General features: G+C 40.9%; 1 protein-coding gene across 1 annotated transcript in view; it reads right to left on the bottom strand.

The window, feature by feature from the left end:
* Positions 1–17,436, bottom strand: part of LOC137379339 (leucine-rich repeat-containing G-protein coupled receptor 5-like) — a 131,746-nt gene extending 114,310 nt beyond the window's left edge. Inside the window, exon 1 of the mRNA XM_068050048.1 lies at positions 17,219–17,436. Coding sequence (XP_067906149.1) covers positions 17,219–17,436 — 218 coding nt within the window. The remainder of the gene's footprint in view (positions 1–17,218) is intronic.
* Positions 17,437–19,037: the final 1,601 nt, after the last annotated feature.

The raw sequence follows: 19,037 nt of genomic DNA, 5'->3' as shown, positions 1-19,037 counted from the left end.
CTCTAGTTTCCTGATACCCATGACATATTCATCTCAGTGACATTCAATTTCACATCTAGTTAAGAAGTCCAGTACTTCCTTTACATGATAACTGCTGCATTAATGTTAGACAGGCGAGACCACCTGAGTGTTTCAGGACAAGAAAGTCACATTTGCAGTATTGCAGAGCAACAAGTTAAATTCACACCTTTAGATACTGGTCAGGCAGCATCCATGGAGAGAGAAACAGAATTAATGTTACAGGTCATCGACCTGTTGCGTATTTCCACCATTTTCTGGGGTTTTATTTTCAGATTTCTAGCATCTGCAGTATTTTGCTTTTGTTGTAGACATTGGAAATTCTGTTCCACAACAAGTCAGTCAGATTCAGTGTTAATATGTTGTCTTGGCCATGTGAGCCGCATGGAAGATGGCAGGATCCCCAAAGACACATTGTACAGCGAGCTCGCCACTGGTATCAGACCCACCGGCCGTCCATGTCTCCGCTTTAAAGACGTCTGCAAACGCGACATGAAATCCTGTGACATTGATCACAAGTCGTGGGAGTCAGTTGCCAGCGTTCGCCAGAGCTGGCGGGCAGCCATAAAGACGGGGCTAAAGTGTGGCGAGTCGAAGAGACTTAGTAGTTGGCAGGAAAAAAGACAGAAGCGCAAGGGGAGAGCCAACGGTGTAACAGCCCCGACAATCAAATTTCTCTGCAGCACCTGTGGAAGAGCCTGTCACTCTAGAATTGGCCTTTATAGCCACTCCAGGCGCTGCTTTACAAACCACTGACCACCTCCAGGCGCTTATCCATTGTCTCTCGAGATAAGGAGGCCAAAGAAGAAAAAAAGATGCTGTCTATTAATTTTGAACAGATGGTAATATATTACAATACCAAATTAGCAATTGCTATGCAAATAAGCTAAACATAACCTAAATAAAACTTCTACTATGTAATCCCAATGGAATTTAATTTATTTTTAAAGGAGTCTATAAAGCATTTGTTTTATACAGTGAATGATAGATACAAGGGCCAACACATCTATTCAACTCCTGATCAGTTACATTAATGAGTATGATTAATTTCAAAACCTACTAACAAGCCAACTTTAATCTCTTTTCTGGTATTTAGCTTAATTCATCATGTCAGCCTTTGCATTTATCCGTTCTGACAGGAAAAACAAGCAGCTTAGGTCAAAGCTGAACTCTCCATCTTTCTGAAACAAAACCCTACAACTCACTTTTCTCTGTGGCCTGCTTAGTTTATTTAAAAGAGACAACTGCAGAAGATCATTTATACAAGTTTTAGAAACTATACAAATCAAGACTTTTTCCAGCATGTTGTCATGTATGTAAGAGTCAAAGCATTAAAGAAAAATTAAGAAGCAATTTCTCTGCCTTGTAATAAAGCAAGACCCGAAGAAATTCAATGCGTATTGACAAGTGTTTACACACATGTAATCTAATTATCACAGTTGCTTATTGCTGCAACAGAAAACATTTGGCCAAATAAACCTGTATTTCAGCCAACCCCGATATAACCGCTCTTTATTTTGAGAATCACCAATGAGGAGAGACAGAGGATGCCATTCCAATTGTCTTTGCTTGTGGTTCTGATTTCAAAGCAGCAGCGACTGTGGATGAGTTCGAGAGAAAGGTTGTGCTCCCACCATTACTATTCCTGCCCTCTCTCTATACTCTATTCAAGCAACATAAAAGCATTACATAGCTAACTACTTTTGTCCAGCCTATAGGAAAATTAGTTTATCTTTCAGATCAAAGAAAATTAGGCAGACCATGGCTGATTAGAATGCAACAGTAAAATTACCACACTTTCTATTCCACCCCTTTTCTCAAAGAAATGAGTCTAGTGTCAGATATGTAGGTATTTCCCACGACCAGGCTGGACTCTTTTTAACTGACACAGCAGCCAGGACAATGGTTCTTATACAGTGACCAAAGTTCCTTAGTTCAGCCATTGTGCAATGAGAACTACTAACTTCTTTGCTAACATTTCATGAAACATCAAGATTTACATATTTTTTCTAATTGCATTTTTTGAATGTGAACAAGTTTTATCTAGCTAAAGTTAAATGCCTTCTTTATTCCATCAGTCGAGAAAGCATGGACTAAAGTGTGGTGTTATATAAAAGACACTGATATTCCAGACTTAACAAATCTTTCTGAAAGGACAAACAGAAAGCATAATGTTAAGGCAATTCTAATCTGAGCATATTAATACATTTCTAATTTGGTTGCACTGAAAGTTCCTTACGTTTTTAAAACAGTTAAAAATATAAATTAAGCTCTATTCTGCATTTAAACACTAACTTTTCTTCTTACTCTACTGTTGGGAATTAAGAAAACTATACCTTGGGGTATATGGAATAATTTTTAAACTAAGACACACTTTATTTGCATTTTACAAACTGTCAATCTCTCATGCATGCATAAAGACACTGTTGCTGTTTTTATTTATACGTAATTACTATGAATTAACTGTAAATCTCATATTTAGCTCCATTTAACGAGCAGATTGCAGCTGCCCATTTGAAAGTTTAATTGCTGCCTTCTTTCACTTCAGTTGGCACAATACAAAACATCTATTGAATTTTCTTTTAACGCCACTGCCAATGCCCAGCCGACTTTTTAGCAAACCGATCAAGCGGAATAACAATGCAGCTGCAACATTTCATGGCATAGTCAGAGGGTCTCTCTTTCAGGCCAAAGCTGTTAATTAGGAACCAATTCTGCCAGCACTTTTTTTTTAGCAATTACACATTGGCAATGCATTTTTAGTAGGAAAATAAATCCTAATAAATGGACTGGGTTGTCACTTGTCACACCAGTGTTTGGGCACAGTCTTTTGCATGTATTTAGTTCTTCTCTGATCAATAGCCATTTGGCAGTGTTCTGTTATTTGCAAAAGGTTTTTTTCCCCTGTAATGATTTTTTTTTCCAACCTCGCTTATACAATTTATAGGAATATCCCAGTTAAATGAAGTGAAAAAAGTATTTATTTCTGTTAAACAATTTAGCTGCAAGAGGACTAAAATTAAATATATATTCAATGTAATAGTTCCCATTACATTTTCAAACAGCATGGCATAGGAAGATTTTTCAACAGCAACCTGTCAAGCTCTCATTTTGGATAATATAAAATGTCTTCACAATCCATAATGGCTCAAACTTTCCCATTTTCAAAAGGCAACAGCATGATGTCATTACCTTTAAACCCCTCAGTCAAACTTAAAAGCACAGAATAAAGTCATGAAGTTAGTGCCCCTGGGAATTAGTCAAGCTTGCTAGCTTTCCCAGCAAGAGGTTGCACTGGTGGATGTATTAACCTTGCCAATATCCATTAATCCCACTAAAGAAAGGAAGAAAGAAGCTCTAATTGTTGATTCAATGTTAATGAATTGAATACACATCTAAGGCTACCAGTGGAGACTATTAAGCTGTAAAACAAACACAGTTAGGTGAACTACACATCACTGTTTTCTGTAGAGCTTAATAAAATTCATGAGCTGCAGAAACAGTGCAGTGTGCCCAGCGAAGAATTTCATTCTCCCAACAGTCAAAATCTGAGACGGAACAGAGTTGCACCTCGATTCCTTCAGCATTGACTGTCTTGAAAGCGTTCATCCTCCCCTAACTTAGATTATTCTTACAAATATGGCATACATGTGAATCAGAGGTCTTCTTTACCATATTGCTGACAAATACATATTTTAACTTAAGCAAGATCTACCAATTTATGACTCAATATATTTTAAATTTTCTCCTATCTTTTACATGACTAAATATCATGCAACCTGGACTTGCAACATAGAAGAAATAAAACAATGATTTTCATAGAGTTGAACATATCACTTGCAGAACTTAAGCAAACAATAAATGACTTTACAATGTTATAGTAAGAGAGTTTAGAGGATCAAGGATAAAACAAGGAGATAAATGAAAACATGACTTTGAAGTTTCAGGAAATGGAAATACAGGATATGATATACACATAAACAAGGCATAATTGGATCACATTTCTATTAGGAATAGGAGTGGGCAATCTGCAACCATTTGTATTGCACCCAAGAGAACCCTTAACTAGTTTGCATGATTCACGGCTTTTGACATACAGTTCTTACTCTCAAAGCACAGACACAAATCAGTGAATCTACAATTATGTTTTTTGCTTATATACTTTCTCATCAATTTGCTCACCTCCTCTCTTTCCTCCTTCACTGGGCTATACATTTCAAAATATTCCCAATGTCCAATAGATCACTTATTCATGAGTAAAATTATGTCAGTAGGCTATTTCGTCATGAGTCCATTAAAACCAATTCTAAATCTGTCTTCACCTTATGCCTACAGATGTACACTTCCAACAGGGACTGTTGATCATGAGAAGTGTGAAAATGTGGGTCCCAAGAGGGTCAGGTTCATTAATGATATCCTCATGATAAAATAGCCTACCAACACTCACCATTTACACTCACATGAAGAATGACCGCTGAGACAAGCTAATGGATGGCAAGAGGTACATGTGAAACCTTTAGGAGCAGAAAGGATAAAAGGAAGGAATGCTGGCATAAAAAAGGTAGCAAATTTTCTCAAAACATACTTTAGTGGTCAAAACTGGCAACACAATCCATTCGCAAATCTTAGTATTTCCTGCTAATAAATGCAGGTAATGTGACAAACACCATGATTCCAGGATAAAAGTCAGTAAACCAACAATTTGCATTTATTGTTTGTGGACTATTGTACAATGATGGATAGACATTAATATATCTATTTTGTACTAAACAGAACTCAATAAATGTTAATTAATTTGTATTGGGTCTCGTTTAATTAGCTTAAAACTGCAAATCGGAATGACAGAAGCCATTTCTAAGTGGTGTGTTGAGGTTTATGTGCATGCCCAAATCAAATAATAGCTGTTGAAGGAATACGAATTGGTTTACGTCAAATCTTGGAGGAGAATGTGCCATTTTTAAAGTGTGAATTACACATAAAATTAACAATGTAGTAAATCCTCTGAACAGTTTACACATGAGGGTCCTCAAAGTCTACAAGAAAGGAGGTTTCAATCTTTAAATGGAAACTCTACAGACATGAATTTATTACAGTGTCCTGATTTAGGGTGAGAGATAGTTTAAGGTATCTTAAGGAGTTTGATAGATATAAGAATGATCATAAACACAGGTGTTCCATGAGCTATAACTACACTGCGTCACAAAAAGATGGCCTATATATCCAAATAAGTGGAGGTAAATTCCTTTCCTTTATGGAAATGGAAATAAAGTAATAAATAAATGGAAAATAAAGACATGGTGGTGGTGGTGGTGGTGGTGGTGGTGGGGGGCGGGGGAGGTAGCTTTAACCTAATTCACCAGGTAGGAAATCCATGGGATCAAGTGCAATGCTGGTTTTACAACCTGCCTAATATTACTCTCCATTGACTCCTGACGGGCAGGTTAGGTTAAAATTGTCCACACTAAATTATTGGAAGTGGAAAGGTGGGGTTAATTAATACATAATCTTCGGGGTTTGAGTGCTACAATGTAGATCCTTAATGATCTGGGGTTTGACCAGTAAAAGTAAGCACTAAGTAATAGATAGCACAAAAACAAAATGGACATTTATTTCTGTAAGAGTTCATAGTCTATATTACAATAGGGACTAATGCTACTAGTGGATTGAATACAATGTTGGATGTTGTGCTGAAATTGCACCAAACGAAGTCCATATTGGAAAAATTCTGATTAAAGCTTTGCAAGTTGAATAATATGGCTTATACCCACCTCCCTTAAGCGTCACCAAAATTCTCATTTTGTCCAGTTCTGAGAGGAATGACTACAGGATACAAAGTATGATATGTCCTGCATTTAGTTGCTTAGGATGTTTTGTTATTGAAATATAAATTTGTTCTAATATGTCTATTTTTAAATGAATTTTAAATGTAGATCCATCCCTAATGATTAGGAGAGGGATAAAGTCACAATCAAAATAATGCACTATGGTGGTAAGTAACATTACAATATCACTTGTCAAGTATTTGTGTTCATGAAAAACCTTCAGCAACACAAACAATTGGTACAAAGTACAACGTGTACTAGTTCAAGCAAAAATATAAGCTTTGGAAAAATGCATCTGTAAGTATAAACAGTGGAATGTTCAGTTACCACTGCAATAAAAGGACGTCTTTTATTTGCAATTATTGCATTGATTATCTGGTAAAGCAATGTTATATGGTAACAGCATATCTGTGTTATAAGTTATTTTGATGTGTGTATGCAAAGATAATTAAATCACCACAATCACTACAATCAATAATTGGCTGAGGTGGTCAGTAAAAATACTCTATGAAAACATATTCTGATGAGATGTTCAGTCAATGGATTTCTTGGATAAAACAATGAAAGCAGCTGTCCAAACGCCTCCAGAATACCTCCTGATAATGCTAAAGGAATAGTAATTAACCTACTAAAATATAGTGACTCCTTTGTAGAACAAACAGCTTTGAGGATGAAATCAGGCTACTGTTACCCTCCCAAAAGCTGTGCCTGGCTTCTTTAATGCTCAATTCTTCCCCCACAGAGCTGTCTCAAGAGTTGATTTTCACTCTCTGCTTTCCTCTGAAGCATGTGCCATCACCATTATTCATTTTGCTTTTCAGTGTGACAGGTACCATTGGTAGAAAAGAATATGATGACTGCAGCAGGGATGGGAAGTTGTACTTCCCCGGTGACAGTAAAAGTAAATGCCAACATAAAAAATAAATACCTACGAATATATGAACACTTGAAAAAGACGGATGAAAGACCAGCTAATCTATTGAGTCTGCCCCATTCAGCCATTTTGAAACTAGGCAGCACAACCTCCAATGCCCCCCACCCACCATCAGCCATAGCATCTCCTGGAGGCGGCACAAAACAGATTTTAAAACCCTCGGCCAATTCAGGGGAAAAAGAATTTTGGGAAATTCCTCGTCAACTCGTTGAAACGATCAACAAATGTGTTTCTGCAGATAAAGATCATTTGGTACATTTCCCAACATCCCACCTATCTCTAACTCAGCCTCAGCCACCTCCAGCACAATGCACAACTTGACAAACTGAAGCAAAGGTAGGAGATTTTTTCTAAATAAAAAACTTCTTTCATTTATTTTCACCTCTTGCCAAAATTCTCTACTCCCCACCTCTCCTGGAGGTCTTAACTCCTTGCTGGGGCATGATTCCAGATATAGTTCCACAGGAGATGGGAGCTCATTATGACTCTTGGCAATCAGTGGTGGCAGGTTATTCAATGTTGGGGTAACCATGAGCCTGTCATTACTTATGTACATTCTAAGGATCACCGGACAGTGGTCAGAATGGGAACATGCATCTCTTCTCCTCACCCTAACCCGTGGCCACTAAGGCCAATTGTAGCACTCCTACTGCTGTCCTGGCTGAGATTGACTCGCTCAACACAGGATTGTATCAGAGACCTCCACCTCCATATTCCCTAGGCTCAGCTAGTTGATGACTCAACTTGTTTAGCCATTGAAGGATTATTTAAAATTTAATTTACGTTGATGACACAGAGTACCCTGCTGGATATCAAGCTTGTACTGAGAGACTCTTGTCTCCATTCGCTGTCAGGAATAGAGTTCAACCTTCCAACTCAGTAATAGGAATGTTATCGCTGAACCAAGGCTCACTCCCTTAGTAGAACCATCAACCCTTATCAAGCAATTGGGAATAGCACACAATTGTATTAAGTATTCATACATTAGTATTGCAAATAGTAACTTTTGGACTCAAGTTATCACTGTATGTACATAGTAAAATTTTAAAAGATGAAAATTAGCAACACAAAGCACTGTCAGTTCAAAAGGTCTAATAAGGTTGATCAGTCCAAACAATATTCAGCCTGGAAAAACAAAACACTGCTGAATAGAGGCATAAATCTGAAATGTACAATATTTATGTTTGCTGGAAATTGCATTTACAGACTATATGATAAAACTTAGTTCAGATCACTGAAAATTTAAACATTTGCACAAATTTGCTTATGAGATCAGTGATCACAGACAGTCTGTTGTATGATTCATTAAGCAGATCTTAAGATAAACCATGTCAACTATTGAAGATGTGCAGTTCTCATCTTCAGTTTACATCATTTTTTAAAAAACATAATTATTGTAATTCTATTACCTGGATAGGCCTGCATATATCCCCTTCCCCCTGGCCCACCCACCAATTTTCTCCTTTCCTCTTGGTGCTGAAACACAATTCTGCAGATGCTAACAGTCCGCTAATACCTAACTGAAGTGGCAAATTTCATTTAGGTGCTGCGAGAGTGACTATCAGAAGGCTATTTGACCACTAAGGCATCACAGCTGAACTGATAATTTACATAAAACAGTTGGGATGAACACTTTCCAGAAGAAATGATGGAACAGCAATCAGGGATTCAAAAAAAAAACTTGGCTGATTTCACCCCCACCCACCCCAACTGTGTCTAATGACACCCCAATTTCTACAGCAGTTAAAAATAACTAAAAGCAGAGAGTAGAAATTGAAGCTGGGAACTTCTAGGGGCTGATATTTCTGCCCCTCCCCACAACCATTAAAGCAGAACAGTGCACCCGAAGTGAGTTGCATCTGTTCATGCTCAGGATTGCCGGGATTTCCTGTCCTGGATCATGACTGGGAGGCGTCTCAGGTGCAGGCCTACCTCCTGACATATCTTAGCACTGGCAAAAGGGGCAGGAAATTCAATATGGCCTACAGATATGTTTTGAGCCACTGGCATCGTAGCCTTTTGAAGGAGGTTGAAATATGTGAAAGAACCTACCTGCAGGTAGAACCGGTCCCTGTCTGGTGTGAGGAACTGGTACTGCATTACAAAGTGACTGAAGAAATAATCTACTGTATGGAAGGAAGTGTTTTACCCTCGTCTTTCTTTTCTCCTCATCTGCTGAAGCTGCAAATTTATGTTGAGATATAGATGCAAGTAGTTATTGTATAGTGCCTTTACTATAGTAAAATAAGGTGCTTCACAGTAGCGCAATCAGTTCCACAGTTACTGCCAGCCCACTTTTATATGTGAGACTAGACTGTGATAATGAATGGTCAATTTTACCATGAAGTGGGGGAAACACAAAGGTTTAGTGATCTGTGGCAGGACTTCCCATTTCCCGACATCAGTTTGAACCTGGTGTCAAGCAACAGTGATGTCCTCAACCAGTGGAAGTAGCCAATCATGTTGAAGTATTCTCACAGACAGCAAACCAAGAAGTTAAAAACCCTTCACTTCTGATTTTTAAATTTCACAGATAATGAAATAAAAGATTGGGATATTCACATATGATTAAAATAGAAGCTAAATTATCATAAGCTTTAAAAAAATTAAAAATAGGAATTTTCTTACAATGGAGATAATTGGCATTCAACAAATAAAATTACTCTCAGGACATGTATGGCAGTAATTATGAAATTACACTATTAAAAGCCCATTCAACAAGCTGTAACTTGTCCTAGGTTTTTTTTATTCATTCAGGGGATGTGGGTGTTGCTGACTAGGTCATTTATTGACCATTCCTAATTGCCCTTGAGAAGGTGTTGGTGAGCTGTCTTCTTGAACTGTAGCAGTCCTTGGGGTGTAGGTAACCAACAGTGCCGTTAGGAAGGGAGTTCCAGGATTTTGACCCAGTGACAGTGAAGGAATGGCGATATAGTTCCAAGTCAAGATGGTGTGGGGGTTGGAGGGGAACTTGCAGGTGGTGGTGTTCCCATCCATCTGCTGCCCTTGTCCTTCTAAGTGGTAGAGGTCACAGGTTTGGAAGGTGCTGTCGAAGGAGCCTTGGTGAGTTGCTGCAGTGCATCTTGTAGATGGTACATGCTGCTGCCACTGTACTTCGGTGGTGAAGGGAGTAAATGTTGAAGATGGTAGATGGGGTGCCAATCAACTGGGCTGCTTTGTCCTGAATGGTGTTGAGCTTCTTGATCATTGTTGGAGCTGCATCCATCCAGGCAAGTAGAGAGTATTCCATCACACTCCTGACTTGTGCCTTGTAGATTGTGGACAAGCATTGAGAGACAGGGGACGAGTTACTCACCGCAGAATTCCCAGTCTCTGACTTGTTCTTGTAGACACAGCATTTATGTGGCTGGTCCAGTTCAATTTCTGGTCAATGGTGACCCCCAGGATGTTGATAATGGGGGATTCAGCAATTGTAATGCGATTGAACATCAAGGGGAGATGGTTAGATTGTCTCTTGTTTGGAATGGTCATAGCCTGGCACTTGCGTGGCATGAATATTACTTGCCACTTATCAGCCCAAGTTTCGATGTTGTTCAGGTCTTGCTGCATATGCATTTTTTGAGGAAGTAACCAGTAGAATAGATAAGGGAGAACCAGTGGATGTGGTGTATTTGGAATTTCAGAAGGCTTTCAATAAGGGCCCACATAAGAGATTAGCATGCAAAATTAAAGCACATGTAATTGGGGGTAAGGTACTGAAGTAGATGGAGAAATGGTTGGCAGACAGGAAACAAAGAGTAGGAATAAACGGGTCTTTTTCCGAGTGGCAGGCAGTGACTAGTGAGGTATCGCAGGGATCAGTGCTAGGACCCCAGCTATTCACAATATATATTAATGATTTAGATGAGGGAATTAAATGTAATATATCCAAGTTTGCAGACGACACAAAGCTGGGTGGGAGTGAGAGCTGTGAGGAGGATGCAGAGAAGCTCCAGTGTGATTTGGAGAGGTTGAGTGAGTGGGCAAATACATGGCAGATGCAGTATAATGTGAATAAATGTGAGTTTATCCACTTTGGTGGCAAAAACAGAAAGGCAGAGTATCTGAATGGCGATAGATTGGGAAAGGGGGAGGTGCAGCAGGCAGTTAAGAAGGCAAATGGTATGTTGGCCTTCATAGTGAGAGGATTCGAGTACAGGAGCAAGGATGTCTTACTGCAATTATACAAGGCTTTGGTGAGACCACATCTGGAGTATGGTGTGCAGTTTTGGTCTTCTTATCTGAGGAAGGATGCTCTTGCTATGGAGGGAGTGCAGCAAAGGTTCACCAGACTGATTCCTGGAATGGCAGGACTGACATATGAAGGAACAATTGGGTCAATTAGGCTTGTATTCGCTAGAGTTTAGATCAGAGGGGATCTCATAGAAACCTACAAAATTCTAACAGGACTGGACAGACTAGATGCAGGAAGGATGTTCCCGATGGCGGGTGAGTCCAGGACCAGGGGTCACAGTCTAAGAATAAGGGGTAAGCCTTTTAGGACTGAGATGAGGAGAGATTTCTTCACCCAGAGAATGGTGAACCTGTGGAATTCTCTACCACAGAAAGCAGTTGAGGCCAAATCATTAAATGTATTCAAGAAAGTGTTAGATATAGTTCTTCAGGCTAAAGGGATCAAGGGATACGGGGAGAAAACGGGAACAGGTTACTGAGTTGGATGATCAGCTATGATCGTATTGAATGGCGGAGCAGGCTCGAAGGACCGAATGGCCTACTCCTGCTCCTGTTTTTCTCTGTTTCTATGACATAGGCTGTTTCTGTATCTGAGGAGTTGCAAATGGTGCTGAACATTGTGCAATCAGCAGCAAACATCCCCACTTCTGACCTTATGATAGAGGAAAGGTCATTGATAAAGCAGCTGACGATGGTTGGGCTTAGGACACTACCCTGAGTGATATCCTGGGACTGAGATGATTGAACTTCAACAACCACAACCATCTTCCTTTGTGCTTTTTACAGCAAGACTACAAGCATAAGTGTGGATGTTCTCATCAGTTCAATGGTTTATATTTGATTGCCATCTGGGGAAGTGTAGAATCACTAACAGTGACTTCTGGATTTGTATGTTTTACTGCGCATGTCAGAATCCAGAAGTTTCCATCAGTTTCAGAGGAGTAATGACAGCAAACACTGATAGTTTCACCGTCATTATTACTGCAAAATGCAGGCTAATGTATATACAGAAAGGCTTGCATTATTATAGCACATTTCAAGACCTCAGGATGTCCGAAAGCACTTTACAGCCAACAAAGAGTACTTTTTGAATTGTAGGCATTTTTATAATGCAGGGAATGTAAGGTCAATTACAAAAATAGCTCTGCAAAAATATAGATAATCTTTAATAAAGTTCAAAAACTAATTTATTGCATTAAACTGTTGCAGATGTTCAAATCCTTAATTTACCATTTCATGCTTTTAGCTTTTTGAAGATTGGACTACGGATGCAAGTGATCCAAAAGCATTCATTTGCTCATGTTAACTCTGTCTTATCTGTTAATGGTTGCTTAAAAAGTACATTTTGCTTAAACGTGTTACCATTCAGTCTCAAATGCATAAACAACTATTACTGACAAGAAACCTTTTTATCTAATTGGAAAACATATTATTTTGACCTTCCCACTTGCAGGTGGCTGTTGTGTTTGTGCATCATAGCACCAATGATAAGGTAAAAGAGCAGTAGGCAAGGACAACAACTCCCATATGTCAGGTGCTGCCATTCTGTTTCCAGTGTTCTACTACCAACTCAGTTTGGGTTATAATGGTGCTTTACATTCACATCTAGCAAGGACATGTGACAGTGAGCTGTATTATGCCATGTGACAGTCAGCTTTCAAAAGTGTTAGCCGTATGTACATAAGAATTGATAATTGGCTTCTACCATCCTGGTAGTCACATGAAACAATGACAATGGGGTTGTTGACTTACCATACAAATCAATCGCTATCAATTAGTCTACAGCAGACCCAGAAATGAGGAGGGGAAAACTTTGAGAACCATAGGTCCAAGGTCATTTGTTCCTCCCAAACATGCTACATTTCCCATGTCATGTCTGAAACTACTCATATACTGTGTCCCAAAATGTTATTTTCTGAAAGTAAACGATCTAATTTGCATTTGAATGAATCAATTCTGCTTCCACTACCTTCCTAGGGCACCTGTTCCATAGATTGACCACTTTCTCACTTTTCCATAGTTTAAGTTTTAAATTTACCCCTCTAAGCGCAGGCTGTGTCCTCTGGATAAGGTGAAACAGCTTGTCATGGTCTACATTATCTAATTCCTTTAGAACCCTACAAACAGCAATCTTTTCACCTCTCAACCTTCTCTTTTCCAGTGAAAACATGCCTACCTTTGGTTCAGTGACAGCACTGTTACCTCTGAATTAGCAGGTTGTGGGCTCGAGACCCAGTCTAGAGACTTCACCATGTAATCCAAATTGATGTTTCAGTGCAGTATGAGGGAGTGCTACGCCATTGGAGGAGCTATCTTTCAGATAAGATGTTAAGGCAATGCCATCTTTGCCTACTTAAGATCCCATGGCACTGGAAAAACAACAGGAAAGGTATGCTGGTCAACATTTATCCCTCCACCAAGAACTATTTATCTCAGTGCTGTTTGTGGGATCTTGCTGTGTGCAAATTGGCTGCTTTGGTGGCCTAAGGTACAGTAGTACCTATGTTGCAGAAATGATTCAGTGGCTGCAAAACACTTTGCAACATCTTGAGGATGCTAATGGTGCTATATAAATATAACTTTTCCTTTATTTTCATAACACAAGTTTAATGGAATGTCCCCAGAAAGTACTGATGGGATGTTGCTCAGAGTAATCTTTACACAAACTAGTGAGGTATGGTGTAATTGAACTAAACCATTTGTCTAGGTTTCAGTATCGATTTTAAAAAGAAGTAGGTTTAGGAACAGTGAATTTTTTTCTTCTTCTTATTAAACAAGAGTTAGGAACCATACTTTCTCCAGATTTTTCCTAAATTTAAGTCAGTGATGATTTGTACTCTCACATATCCATCACAGGAGCTATTTTTTGTGTTTTAAATTCTACATCCCATTGAATAAAAGTTGCTTCAAAGTGACAAGATGGCTCTTGTTTCTATCTGATGCCACATTGAAAGGATTTGCATGCAAGAGATGCAGAGAATGGTGCCGCTGTCTCAAAGATGGTTAAAAGCAGGGAGGGATGAACTCTCCAGGCTCCTAGGGCAGCCTTGTTGAATATGATCCACACCTTCACTGCTGGAACCAGGCTACCTTCATCAGCGCAATTGTCACCCAGTGCTCCAAATAACCAACCATAATGTCATCCTCTCCAACAAGCAGTTTTCCATTGTTTGGCCCAAACACAGGACCTTATGCTTTCCCTGCCTGCCTGTCCATCAAACCGAGGGAGGAGATAATGTGTAACATTATTTACCATATGAACTGAATTATTTTCCTGGAACTGCTGGTGTGAGAATTCTTAGTTGCTTACAGTTTGGAGGAGAAAACAGGCCTTAAGGCTATTAAATTCACTCAAGATATTTTAATGCAATCCATATCGCGATACTTTCAAAAAGTCAACCGACAGGATTCAATCTGCTGCATGTTATTTCAGCCATCAACTGTTGAGCCTGTGCCATAGTTTGTCAGAATCAGATTGTCAGCACATTTTACCTTATACATCCTTTAAAATGGATTAGTAGAGAATATAAAGTCATTCATCTTATCACAAAAAAATTACGGTGCGTGCAATAGTTAGCCTTTATTCACAATGTGCTATTTGATTCCGAAAGGACGAACTGACGGATGTTATTTTTGCATTCTCAAGTGAGGTTTACGAAACATCAGTCAACCCCGAGTTTAAAAAAGCTGCCCGAAAACTGGTTATATTCGATTGATTTCTTAACCACACTAGCGTGTATGTAGACTATGGGAAATGTTGTCTTTCAGATTCCTGGAATAGTAGCGATAACGTCTTACATTTGCGCAGGCTGAAGAGAGCAGTAGCATGCGATGTCATTTTTTTCTCAAAAATATCAGCAATTTCCCTCCACCCACCATTTACACGCAAGGACCTAATTTGTAAAGCACGGTACACAGAACATACAAACAGTGGTGTTCATGGTTTCTGACGAGCACTCTAACTTGGGATAACCCTTGTACTGTGCCGTTCGCAGTCGATGGTCGCTCTTACTGAACATTGAAAGAAACTAAATAGAACCCAGAACTGGGAGCGTTCGTCAAAAATCACCTGAAAAGAACGGGACTTAGACCCACTGAGAGAGAGTTTTCATTCCTTTCGTCAGAACTGTACTATAAGTTGCAAATGATTTTGGTCAATTTTCACCAGTTTATTCTCACGAACAGAGACTTGAAGTATTTTTTTTTTCTCAGAAAAGATAGAATAAGCTGTCATTGGAGACTGTATTTCCAGGGAAATCTGCGATACTAGAGAGGCGAGCGGCGGTGGGGACTGAGCCTTTTCACTCCTCCTTGACTTTTCTAAATGTTTAACATCACAATTCTTAAGTTTATGGCGTGTGACTGTCCGATTGCTCTTTGCCTGGTTCAGTTAATTGCAGAAGGCTTTATTTCAGGAAGCCTCGCTCCTGATGTTCCAAGTTTCTATTTGTGTCTGTTGTGAATTCTGAAGGAGCAGTTTGAATGTCTCCAGTGAGGTGTAAAAGATGATTATTTTGAGCTTCTGTTCTGCTCGGCCCGCTCGCTCTCACCCAGTCTTGGTCCCGTCACCTGCCTCTGCTCACTCCCGAATCCCCTTTCCTCAACACTATTGTTCATGAAAGCAATACTTTATGGAAAATTATTAGTCATAAAATGTACCACTTAAGAAAATACTTTTATTGTAACGATATAGTGTGTCTATGTTTTAAAGAGAGTTCGTGAAGGTTTAAATAGTAATGTACCCGATTTAATTTCTAGTATGTTACAGATGGTTTTAATTTATAAATGATTATAGGTTATAGACCTTCAGTGCTGATATCAATTATTAAAATCACTAAGAATGTTTAACATAGAATACGTTAATTGTTGAGCTCCGAACCCAATGCCTTTAAATTGCCAAATCTCACCTCAGCATCGCAGATTTAGTTTGACGGGGACAGTTCCTCACTGTGTTTAGTTTTACTTTTCACTTCCTGCTTATTTTCATTCAATTTGGGAAACCAAGTTCAGTTAAACAGGTAATCATGTAACGTTACACGGCCGGCTGCATGTCCGCGGTGGAGCCAGAAAATGTTTCAACGTACTTAGGAAGTTCCTGCCTATTCCAATTGTGAAATCTTTGCGACTGTGTTCTTTCGCAGGTATTGAGTTTTACATTGCGCGCATGAACACCAAACAGGTCAACATGCAGAGGCGCCTCTTGAAAGATTACAGGGCATCAAATACACTGCAGCCGCTGTTCAGGCACTTTGTCTGGGATAAGTTAGGTGGAGCGCAGCGTTTTTTTGGAATTTGATTAAAATCTGATCTTCAATCGTTGAAGTACGCGACAACATTTCGCACCGTGCGCCGCAACCCATCAGTGAAACAGCACCGGAATAAACCCACCCTTCAGTATCACAGAATCGTACAGCAGTGAAGGCGACCATTCGGCCCATCGTGCCTGCTCCGGAACTTTGAGAGAGCTGTCCAACGACAACTCTCTCTCCAGAGCCCTGCTCTTCTCTGTGCTTTTCAGGTATATATCCAATTGCCCTTTCACCATCCTGTTTCCACCAGGGTTTTCCGGCAGTGCATTCCAGCCCAGCACAATGTCTCAGTGTGGATGGACATGAATGAATGTCCGTCCCAACGAACGAACTGTGTTGGGAATTCCACAAATAAACCCCTTTCGCCAGCATCAAAAAGAGTGGGTGTCAAGAGCACCTCGTGTGCCAGCGGGGAAAAGAAAAAGACTTTATAGCAAAAATGCCTCATGTGGTTTGAGACGAACGCATGTTCCTATCGTTTTGGGGTTTTTAACCTCCAGATCTTGCACTATGTCTCCGTCTGGGGTTTCACGTGGTAACAGAGCAGCCCGTGAGAGAATCCAAAATCAGCAAATCAAGAATTCTGCCCTTATGGAGTTCTCTCTCTCTCTCTCTCCACATTTGCTGACAGGTGTAACGACTCCCTCGCTGCTGTGAGCTATATAATAGTGCATTAGCGCCATGAATGAGATGACTGCAAATAAACACGAGTTCTGGTGACTGAAGCTTAGAGTTGGGCTATAGTAAGTTACTTACAGTATAGAATAGGCTTTAGTAAGTATCCTTATCTGATAACTCCACTTTGTGGTGAATATTAACACATCATGGAGATTGAGATATTTTAATGTTTCATTCATTAAATCTGACTATGACCCAGACTGGGGCACAGGAGCTGGCCGACAGTGCTATATTTGGACCATCAAATACTTTCGTAGACTTACAGGTAGGAAGTGAAGACGCTGAGGTTGGCAGGGATGGTCGTTAGTCCCAGGTCCGAGCAGTCCACCCGCACCAGGATGCCGTCCTCTTCGCACTGACAGCGAGACGAGCAGCCGCTTCTCCTGGGCTGGTCGGGCTGGCCCAGCACGGCGCCGGGGGGGATGCACAGGGGCAGCAGCAGCAGGAGGGAGAGCCGGAGCCGGAGTAGCGGCCGCCTCATGTCTGGGTGCAGTTGGACAGGTGGGGATTGGGGGTGGGGGAAGGGTAGCTGACTGTCACTTCTCTCACTCCCAGTCCCACATGCCACGCCGGCAGCAATTCCCAACTCCAGCCCTGCAGCTGCAGCGGTCCCTTTAAATAATCCGCCCCGCCCCTCAAGCCAGCGCGCCCCCGCCCACCGGTGACATCAGCAACAGGCGCGCACCCGTCTGCCCTCCCCTCCTCCAATCACCTGCAGCTTGGCAAAGGGCGGCAGCGCGCACGCGTTCTCGGACCCTGGTGTTCACCCTCCCCACCCCCCAACCCCTGCAGCAAGTTGACTGTCAATCAGCGCTTCCACCGCCAGCAGCTCCGCCCCAATGCACATCCCACATGTACATCCTCAGAAAAACACAGAGGCTACTCCGACAGCAAAACCCGAACGATTCTTAAAAGCACTAAAACTTGACTCTTCAAAAGATGTAACTCACTTGCAGAGCCTGTAAAACACTCAAAAGGCACCAAACATGATCCCAGAAGGTTATGGATATCATTCAGAGTACACACATACCATCGAAACCTCAAAAGTTTTACGTAGAAGTAGGAGGATGGAGGAGGGCCTAACGGGGAGTGGGCATTGAGTCAGGAATGGGAGCTTCGGGGTGAGCAGTGTTGGAGAAGATCCAAAGCATTGAGGGATAATCCGGAGGTTTTTGAAGGGAGAGCGGTAGCAATTTGGAGAGTGCAAAAGGCAGCGGCTAATGAGCTAAAGGTCAATGAAAACATCCAACTTTTGTCCCAGCACCCTAAATAGACAAAGCATTGATGAAACGACAATCCCTCCAAAAGCACATACCACCCCAAGGCACAGAACTTAACACAATGCTTATAAACAGTCTCCAAAAAACCCTCCTCAAAATTTCAAATAAACCTCCAAATCATCATCTCCTTCTTCGGCAGTCCCTTGGGAACCAGGATGACTTTCTTCCTCTCCAGGATTGTGGGTCCTTAAGTGACTGAAAAGTCCAATTCTGGATCCACACACACAGGTGGGTCAGATGGCGTTTGGTGAGGCGAGTAACTGGATGCTCGAATTTCTGAATGCTCCTTCTGCTCTTTGCACTTGGTCGCTGCCTGGGCATGTCGACGTTGTTAGAACTGGCTGGCACCTTCGCAGATGCTTCTTCTCATTTTGGGCGGTCTCAGGCAACAGATTCCCACGAATCAGTGGAGATTCCACATTTCTTTTCAGGGAGGTTTTAAGGACATCCTTGTAGCATTTCCTTTGCCCTCCTGGTAGCCTCTTGCTGTGATGAAGCTCGGAGTAGAAAGCTTGTTTTGGGAGTCTTTTGTCAGGCATGCAGACAATGTGGCCCGCCTAATGTAACTCATTAGCCATGACCAGTGTCTCGATTCTGGGGATGTTTGCCTGAAAGAGGACACTGATATTGGAGCACCTGTCCTGCCACTGAATTTGCAGGATCTTGTGGAGGCACTGCTGGTGATAGCTCTCCAGGGCTTTGAGATGCCTGCTGCACAGTGTCCATGTTTCCAATGCATACAGGAGGGCAGGTAACACTGTCGCCCTGTAGACCATGAGCCAGGTTTGAGGTCTTTGTCATC

The sequence above is a fragment of the Heterodontus francisci genome, chromosome 18 (genome assembly GCF_036365525.1).
Source record: "Heterodontus francisci isolate sHetFra1 chromosome 18, sHetFra1.hap1, whole genome shotgun sequence".
NCBI classification, from domain to species: Eukaryota; Metazoa; Chordata; class Chondrichthyes; order Heterodontiformes; family Heterodontidae; genus Heterodontus; species Heterodontus francisci.
Note: the sequence above shows the minus strand (reverse complement) of the source record. Positions and strands in the feature narration are given on the sequence as shown.